Below are 9,629 nucleotides of genomic sequence, written 5' to 3'. Positions count from 1 at the left end.
GGGGAGGGTATGGGGGACTTTTGGGATAGCATTGGAAATGTAAATGAGAAAAATACCTAATTAAAAAAATGTGGTAGACAGAAAAAAAAAAGAGAGAGAGAGAGACAACTTTGTGTGGTTGGTTCTCCACCTTTCTGTGGGTCCCTGTGGTAAAACAAGCTGTTAGGCTTACATGGCAAAGCACTTCACCCACTGAACCACCTAGCTGACCCTATTTGAGGATTTCTTTCTATTCACTTACTTTAAATATTAAATAATTTATATATAATGTAAACATATTGCATAAACATCATATAAGTCAATATTTAATTGTTTTGTTGCTGTGTGTGTGCCTGAGTGAGTTTATGTGCATCATGCGCATGCGAGTGTCTTCAGAGGCTAGAAGAGAGTGTTGGGTCCCTGGAGCTGGAGTTGCTAGGGTTTGCAAGCTGCCATGTGGGTAATGGGTACCAAACTTGGTTCCTCTGAAAGACTGGGGAACCTGAGAGCAGGGCAGGGTAGAACAGTCCAGAAGTGAGGTTTCTATAAGACCTTGCTGGAGGACACCTGAAGATGTGATACCAAGCTGGTGCTATTGAGCTGAGCCAGGAGGCTGGCCATTAGCAGGTGGTCTCACAAGCTAGTAGGATGGACGCTGAATGCAGGAGACAAAGGCCAAATCTTGAGGTAGCCATGGTGGAGTTCAGGAAAAGCTTCAGGGAGCCTCTACCTCCCTAAACATCTGGATATCAACTGCAGTAAGCAGCACCTACCCTCTTCCACAGACCGCTGACCACCAGTACATGGAGGGCTTCAAGTATGAACTGGAAGCCTTTAAGGAGCGAGTGCGGGGCCGCGCCAAGCTGCGAATAGAGAAGGCCATGAAGGAATATGAGGAGGAGGAGCGCAAGAAGAGGCTAGGCCCTGGTGGCCTGGACCCCGTGGAGGTCTATGAATCCCTGCCTGAGGTGTGGCTCCCAGGGCCCAGGAGGGAGGAGGGTGATGTGTACCCATTGCTGCTCCCTGCCCCCGCCCCTCTGCTCCCACCCATCCCAAGCCCAGGCCTTCACCCTGGCCCCTCTGTACTCAGGAGCTGCAGAAGTGCTTTGATGTGAAGGACGTACAGATGCTGCAAGACGCCATCAGCAAGATGGATCCCACTGTGAGTCCCCAGTCTCTGTGGCAGATCGCAGATGGCCAGGGGTACAACCCTGTCATCCAAGAGCAGGGTTGTGAGTCCAAGACCAGGCTTAGTTAAATGAGCCAGAGCAATTCAGTGAGACCCTGTCTGAGAACGACACCCTCGTGTACGCACGCACGCACGCAGCACAATACCAGTATACTTTAAAAAAATCTTTTAATTCCTTGCCCCAACACCACCACCTTTTTTCTCTGAGATAGGCTCTCACTGTGTAGACCAGACTAGCTCAAGACTCACAGATAGACCTGCCTCTGTTCCCAGGCTAGCTCCAGACTCACAGATTAGAGCTGCTCTGTCCCCTGCGTGCTGAGGTTACCTCGCTGGTTACTTAGTTGCTGGATTGTAATCTCTGGTCCTCATGATTTGGAGGAAAGTACTCTTAACTGCTGAGCATAGCTGTCACCACTCCCTTTTATATGTGTGTTTGTTTTTTGAGACAGGGTCTCATGTAGCCCAAGCTGACCTCAAATGTGCTACATAACTGATGACCTTGACTCCTGACCCTCCTGCCTCCACTTCCTAATTGGTGGGATCACAAGTGTGTACCACCATATCTGGTAGTCTGTGGTGCTGGAATGGGAGAGTCTCCAGAACACTAGGTGATTTCTGCACCCGCTGAGTCACATGCTAGCTTCTGCAATTCTTTATTACCAGTCCTGGGTGGAGTGGGTGCTGAGCAGCCTTGAAGGAGGTGCAGGGGACACTGGGCATCATGGTGCTGGCACAGCCTCACCTGCTGTCCTCCCTCTTTCCACAGGATGCCAAGTATCACATGCAGCGTTGCATCGATTCTGGCCTCTGGGTCCCCAACTCCAAGTCTGGTGAGGCCAAGGAGGGGGAGGAGGCGGGCCCCGGGGACCCATTGCTGGAAGCCGTCCCCAAAGCGGGCAACGAGAAAGACGTCAGTGCGTGACCCTTCTCCAGAAAAGGAAACCTAGCCACCATGTCCCTAGCTCCCAACTTCTTCACTTGTGCTGCTCCTCACATCCTGGCCCATGGCCTGCCCCGTGTCCCCTCTCCTTCCGCCTGTCCCCAGCGCTCATCAGACTCTCTGCTTCGGGTTGAGGGGCTCTGCTGTCTGCAGCCCCCTACCCCCATCAGCGTTATGCCAAAGTCCTGGGGGCCTGGGGAGGGGCAGCAGTTGCCAGGTTGGTCCACCGGGTTGGGGATGCAAATGTCCCCATCTGGGCAAGGTCTGTCCCTAGGGGTCTATGGTCACTGTTTTTCTTCTGTCTAGCTTCCTGTCCTGCAACTGGCAACAATGTCCAATAAACAGTTCCAGGTGCTGGAGGCCGCTGGCTCAGTGCTGTTTGAGGCAGAGGGTGAACCTAGGTGGGGAGAACCGGAGTGCTAACAGCCACCCATGCCTTTGCCCTGTCCTCACCCTTCTGAAGTCCTAGGCCTTCTGTGTCTCTCCAACTGTCTGTCTCATCCTCCCCTAACTCCTCCCTCTGCCTCCCCTCTCTCCCTAGCACTACATGGAGACAAGAGGACAGGAGTTTGAGGGTAACCTGGGCATGAGAAATATGTGGCCTTTCACACTGGACTTTGCCTCTGCTAGGGGAACATCTTAATCCAAATTTTAATTTGTGTGTGTGTGTGTGTGTTCGCACGCCTGAGTGTCTCTTTGAGATAGGTTTGTATGTATCTTTGGCTGTCTGGGAACACACTATACAGACCAGGCTGGCCTCAAACTTAGATATCCACATGCCACTCACTACCTCTTGAGTGCTGGGATCAAAAGCATGAGCCACTCCTGACTTAAAATTTAATTTATGTGTGAGTGTTCTGTACGTGTGCATGTAGTGGCTGCAGAGGCCAGAGTCTCTTAGAACTGTAGTTCCCAGTGGCCCTAAGTCCACTGTGGCTACGTGGAGTGAACACAGTGTCCTCTGCAACATTGAGCCTTTTTTCCAGTCCTGGGGAGCAACTTTGAGGATTTTTCCTGTTAGAAAGAATGTAGCCTAGGGCTCTGGCTAGAGTTCAGTGGCAGAGCTTGGCTTAGCATGGATTCAGTTCCAGCAATGTTTTTTTTTGTTTTGTTTTTGTTTTTAAAGCACATGTATCATTCTGAAGAATGAATGAAACAGAAGGATCATGTGTTCAAGGCTGGGCTAGGCTGACCAGTGAGTCACTGTCTTGGTGAAAATAAATGAAAGGGATTAGTTTACAGAGTGTTTGCCTAGCATTCAGGAAGCTCTGCTTTCTAGCCCTATGCTGCAGAAACTGGGTATGGTGCCACATCTGCAAATCCCAGGCCCAAAGTTGGATTTAATTCTGGAGTTAAGGTTGGTGGACTGAGAAGACCTCAGTTTAGACACCAGCACCAAAATGCTGGACATGGCCATGTGCACTTCCTGTAACCTCAGGGTCTTTGGAGATAAGACCGTGTCCTTGGGGCTTGGTGGCTGCAGGTCTTGCTTCAGATTGAGAGACCATGAGTAGGAATAACATGAAGCATGATAGAGCGAACCACTCAGCATCCTCTGGGTCCTACCGTACACAGACAGGCACAGTACACATGTGCCTAATGCTGATGGCACACACAAAGCACATGGTTGTCCAGGCCAGTAAACTTACATGACCTGGTGAGATGGCTCAGCCGTGAAAGGCACTAACCACCAAGCTTGGCAGTTTTAATTCCTACAACATGCTACCTGATATCAGGGGAGAGCCAAATCAGCATACTACAGAAGAGTGTAACCTAAAAAATAACGTTAATAAGCAAATGAACAAACATGAAAAAATGGTGCAGTGAGCTGAAATCAGCCAAAGGCAAGATTCTGACCCTTCATCCTCCTTTTAGGGCATTGCCCTCTCGGAACTGCTTCTCACTCAGGACCCAGCTCAGCCTTTGGAAGACAGCAAGCAGCTGATCTCCGAATTTGAGGCAAGGCTAGTCTACATGGTGACTTGCAGGCCAGCCAGGGCTGCACAGTGAGATCCTATCTCAGAGAACAACAGAATGAAAAAACATTTTAACCAGCCCTAGCTCGGTGCAGTGCACCGCCTTCCAGACATGTTCCTGGGAGCTCTGACCCTCTCACCTTTCACACCAGCTGCCAGACTGCCTCACTAGTATGCTATGACCTGTGGACTACCAGGCACTATGAGCCTTTCCTTCCCTTCTCCCCTGAGACTCCCCCAGCACTGGGAAAGGGGACTGGAGCATGCACAGTAGGCCCACAGAAAAGATTTGCAGAATGGCCAGAATGCTCTTGTGTCCAAATGTCTATCCACCAGAGGGCAGGAGTGAGCCACAAATCTTTACAAGCCCAGTGTTCTCTAGTTGAAAGGTCTGTGACTCAGTTCCAGGTGATCCAAACACATGGGGGAGGGGTGTGTGTGTGTGTGCTTTAAGGTCATAAACCATGATGTGGTTGCTGGGAATTGAGCTCTTTTGGGATAGTAATCAGTGCTCTTGACCATAGTGATTCCTCCAGCTCATGATTTTTGAGATTAAGTGTCACTGTAGCACAGGCTACTCTGGAACTTGTGACAGTCATCCTACCTCAGTCTGCCTAGTGCTGTGATGAGCATAGGTTGTGAGTTACTTTGACAGTCTGGTTTGGTTATATTTTTAACTCATTGAGTTGTCTAATAACTGAATACAGAGTACATGCCTATAATCCCAGCACTTGGGAGGCTGAGGCACGAGTATGGACCGAGTTCAAGGCCAGCCTGGGCTATCTTGTGTCAGTGTGCTTTGTTTTGTTTTTTCATAACAAAATAGTTCCACAAATAGGTCTAAAATTTTTATTGACTTACTTATTGTGTAGACATTGAAAAGCAGCTGGAGTTTCTGTGTTTCCACTGTGGAAACTGGAGCTAGAACTAAGTATTGATGTCAGTACTGGTGGCAAGTGTCTTTACCCGCTGAGCCATCTCAGCAGCTCATTGTAGAGGGATGCCCATTAGCTGCTTTGGCTGTCCAGAAGCCTCTGGTGACTTCCTGTCCCCCCCCCCCCCCCAGGCTCCTACACAGTGCTGCACATTGAACTGGGTCCTCGATTGCAGGGAAACGGAAGCACTTTGCTTTCATTTTTAACAGCTACAAAGCTCCGTGGGGGGATGTCCCAGGAATGGAGTGGCGTCTGTGGGCTGTCATCTTTTGCCGCCCTACTTCTCTTGTTTTTCCTTTCTCTGCCATGGTTGACACAGTTTCTAGAGAATACTGCTTCACACATGTACGGCAGGACATGGAGCCTTTGAAAGTCTCCCAGCAAGTCACCTTGCAGCCCTCAGGAGAGAGGGGCCTGGCTGTTCCCTGACCTCCATTCAGAAGACAACAGGCTTTGTTTTCAATTCTTTATCTTGGCTTTTCCCAGGTCTGGTGGGAACTTTAGGGAAGCCCTTCCCCCAAAAACCTGCCTTGCTTAGGGGAATCCCCTCATTTCTGAAACCTGTTTCAACTGTCCTGGGTTTGTCCCTCTTAGTGTGGAAAGTCCCCATTGGGGAAACCCCTTGGGTATCCCTGCTGAGTAATGGACAGGTTTAGGGTGCAGCAGTTCTACGAGACCTCTGGGTCATAAGAACAAACACAGGCCTTCCCAGTAGCCTCAGGTAGCTGGTTTTCTCTCTCCACGTTCAGTGTGGGATGTTTGTCCTGCTTTGAATGAACTGCAGACTTGGGCTGGCACTCATATCTGTACTTCCAACATCTGGAAAGCTGAGACAGCAGAAGGGCTTTGAGTCTGAGGTCAGCCCAGGCTAAAGTGAACTCCACAGACCCTGCCCATCTTTCAAAAGAATATGAAAACAAAACCAAACAGAAACGGGAGGGAGGGGGGAGGGAGAGAAGCCCAACCAGCCCAGAAGAGCTCAGTCTGCAGAGTGAACTGTAAAGGAAGTGAGGTTTGAGCCTCGGAACCTACACAAAGGCAGAAGGGGCGCTTCATGCTCATTAGCCCGGTAGCCATTGGAGCCTGTGGCCATCTTGCCTGTCCAAATGGGATGTTACAGGTCAATGAGACCTTGTCTCAAACAAAACCAAACCAAGGTGGATGGCAGTTAAGGAATGACAGTTAAGGTTTTCCCCCTGGCCTCCACAACTGTGTACGTGCATGTGCTAAATATCACACACAAATAAAACAATAAACCAGAGGCAGGTAGATTTCTATTTGAGGCCAGGCTGGTCTACAAAATGAGTTCCAGAATAGCCAGAGCTCCAGAGAGAAACCCTGTCTTGAAAAACCAAAAATAGAAAAAGCCAAGCCTTGGGACCTTTGGAGAATGCCAAACTCTGGCTACCCTGGCTCGTGACTCAGCATCCCCTGGGGGTGAATGAGCTGTTGTTTATTATTACTGTGATTATTAGGGCCATTATTGTTATGAGTCACCCAGTTTGAAGTGCTGGGTACAGGATCCAGGCCCTCTATTTCAGCTTCCGAACTCCAGAGGGGCTCCACCCATCTGAGCCGGCTCTTGAATTTGGCACAGTCCTCTTCCTGCTATTGAACTCTTGTGGCCTGGGCAGTGGCAGAGGAGATTGTCTTAGTTATTTTCATTGCAGTGAAGAGACACCATGACCAAGGCAATTTATAAAAGAACACATTTATTGGGGATCAGAATCCCAGAGAATTAGAGTCCTTTATCATGGTGGGGAGCATGGCAGCAGGCAGGCACGCAAGTGGAGAAGTAGATGAGATATTACATCCTGAACCACAAGCAGGAGGCATGGAAAAGAGAACTGGGAATATCTTGGCCCTTTGAAGTCTCAAACCCATCCACCCTCAGTGACAACACCTCCAACAGGGCACATCTAACCCTTTCCAAACAGATATGCTGAGTGGAAACCAAGATTCAAATATATAAGTCTGTGGGGCCCACTCATTCGAACCACCACAGAGTGTCAGCAGAGAAAGACAGCTGGCGCTTGGAAAGCAGAGAGAGAGCAGCCTGGCCTCCAGCTCAGACCACTCCCACTCGGTGTCTGCCCACTGGGCATGTGCCCTCTCCTTGGTGGGTCTCACATTCTAGACCAGTGAAGAAGGAAGTACAGAACCTCAGAGAGCTCGGTGATGTGCTCATCCAGTACAGACAGTGCCCAGGTCCCATCCCAGCACTTAGGAACCTGGAGTCATCACTTGCCCAGTCCCATCTCCATCCATGTACGCATGCACGCACACGCATGCGCGCACGCCCTGGCCGGAGTGGAGGGAAGAGGATTGGGCTCGGGTCGTCCTCAGCTATATAGAGATGCAAACTGAGCTACATAAGAACCTGTCTCAGAAAAGAAAAGAAAAAAGAAAAGAAGGAAGAAGCTGGGTGGTGGCGGTACAAGCCTTTGATCCCAGCATTCAGGACACAAAAGAGTTTGAGGCCATCCTGATCTACAGAGTGAATTCCAGGACAGCCAGGGCTACACAGAGAAGCCCTGTCATGGAAAAAGAAAAAATGAAAAGGAGGAGGATATGGGGCAGAAGATACGGCTCAGCAGTTAAGAACACTGGCTGCTCTTACAGAGGACCTGGATTTGGTTTTTATTATAAAACCATCAGTAACTCCAATGCCCTCTTCTGGCCTTCATGGGCACCAGGCATGCATATAGTGTGCAGAAACACTAATAGGCTAAATACCCATACATATAAATCTAAAAAAAAAAAAAAAAAATTAAAAGCAAGGAGGAAGAGGAAAGAAGAGTGGAGTGAGATTAGGGCTGGCAAGTGTAGAACTCTGCCTCAAGATTCAGTCTCTAGCATCCCAGGTGAAGGGAGAAAGATATGTCCTCTCAGTTGGCAAGGACAACAGATCTAAGCTTGACTGTCGTAGTTTCAAGTCTGGCTTCTCATTTCTGGTGGTTTGAATGATAAGGTCACCCATAGCCTTGAGCATTTGAATTCTTGGTCCCCAGTTAGTGTAGCTGTTTGGGAAGGCTTGGAAGGTGTAGCCTTGCTGGAGAACGTGCATCACTGGGAGCGGGCTTTAAGAGTTGGGCTTCGGGCTGGTGAGATGGCTCAGTAGGTAAGAGCACCCGATTGCTCTTCCAAAGGTCCGAAGTTCAAATCCCAGCAACCACATGGTGGCTCACAACCACCCATAAAGAGATCTGATGCCCTCTTCTGGTGCATCTGAAGACAGCTACAGTGTACTTACATATAATAAATAAATAAATCTAAAAAAAAAAAAAAAGAGTTGGGCTTCAGACATTCCTGGCTTGCTGTTTCCTGCCTGTGGTTACAGATGTTACTTCACAGCTCTACCAGCCGCATGCCTGGAGCGTTCTTCTGTGCTTCAAGCCATCATGGTGGTGAATTCCTCTCTCTCTTAAACCCTAAGCAACAAATAAACTTCCCTTCTGTAAACTGCCTTGGTCATGGTGTTTTATCACAGCAATAGAAAAGTTCCTAAAGCAGCCAGTGGTGGCGCACGCACGCCTTTAATCTCAGCACTCAGGAGGCAGTGGCAGGTGAATCTGACTTCAAGGACAGCCAGGCTTACACAGAGAAACCCTGTCTCAAAAGACTGACAGACAGGCAGGAATAATAATTAAGAATAATAGGGCTTGCAAGCTGGCTCAGTGGGTAAGAGCACTGACTGCTCTTCTGAAGGTCCTGAGTTCAAATCCCAGCAACCACATGGTGGCTCACCCTCTTCTGGTGTGTCTGAAGACAGCTACAATGTACTCACATACACTTTATAAAAAATAAATCTTAAAGGGGAAAAAAAACAACAAAGTCACCATTTTGTTTCCTTTACCAGAAAGTTTCCGTGGGATTGAACACTCCAGCACTTTGTTGAGGAGAAGGGGTTATGCTCTCTGCTCTGTAACTACTTTCTGGTGAAATTAGGACTCCCTGTCACAGCCCAGGGAGGCTGGTCTGTTAGCCAGAGCAGGGGAGGAAATTAGGGCAGTAAGGCATTCACCACAAGCATATGATTTGCTGACCCAGCTGAAGAGACAGTCTCATCTGCTGGGCGCCTGGGCTCACGTTAGTTTTTAGCAGGTCCAGGGCTTTCTGGTTTGTAGGGCTGCTTGGGTCTGGTGTGGTGTAGATCATTTCTGGAGCAGTTTACAATCTGCTTCTGATTCATGGATGGTGTGCACGGGCCGAGTGGAACCATACTAATAGAGATCTGGACTAGGGACAAAAGTCAGGGAAGTTAAAGGAAACATATTTGGAGAGCCTCGGAAATGGGCAACAGGCAGGGAGGCATAGGAGGCATAGGAGTTCAAATCCAGGCAACCACATGGTGGCACACATCCTTAATGAGATTGACGCTCTCTTCCCTTGTGTCTGAAGAAAGCTACAGTCTACCTACATATAACAATGAATAATGGTTTTTCGAGACAGGATTTCTCTGTGTAGACCTGGCTGTCCTAGAATTCACTCTGTAGACCAGGCTGGCCTCAAACTCAGAGATCCGCCTGCCTCTGCCTCCCGAGTGCTGGGATTACAGACATGCCTAACCACTGCCCGGCTTGAATAAATCTTTAAACAAAAACAAA

At 49.0% G+C, this 9,629-nt stretch overlaps 1 protein-coding gene across 2 annotated transcripts in view; it reads left to right on the top strand.

Moving 5' to 3' along the window:
- Window positions 1-2,471, top strand: part of Cdc37 (cell division cycle 37) — a 10,963-nt gene extending 8,492 nt beyond the window's left edge. For both annotated transcript variants that reach the window (XM_021171788.2, XM_021171787.2), the window contains exons 6-8: window positions 765-947; window positions 1,070-1,141; window positions 1,938-2,471. In XM_021171788.2, coding sequence (XP_021027447.1) covers window positions 765-947; window positions 1,070-1,141; window positions 1,938-2,093 — 411 coding nt within the window. In that variant the 3' untranslated portion in view covers window positions 2,094-2,471. The remainder of the gene's footprint in view (window positions 1-764; window positions 948-1,069; window positions 1,142-1,937) is intronic.
- The last annotated feature ends 7,158 nt before the right edge of the window (window positions 2,472-9,629 follow it).

This window comes from Mus caroli, chromosome 9, assembly GCF_900094665.2.
Source record: "Mus caroli chromosome 9, CAROLI_EIJ_v1.1, whole genome shotgun sequence".
Taxonomy (NCBI): Eukaryota; Metazoa; Chordata; class Mammalia; order Rodentia; family Muridae; genus Mus; species Mus caroli.
This window is presented reverse-complemented; position numbering and strand designations above follow the sequence as displayed.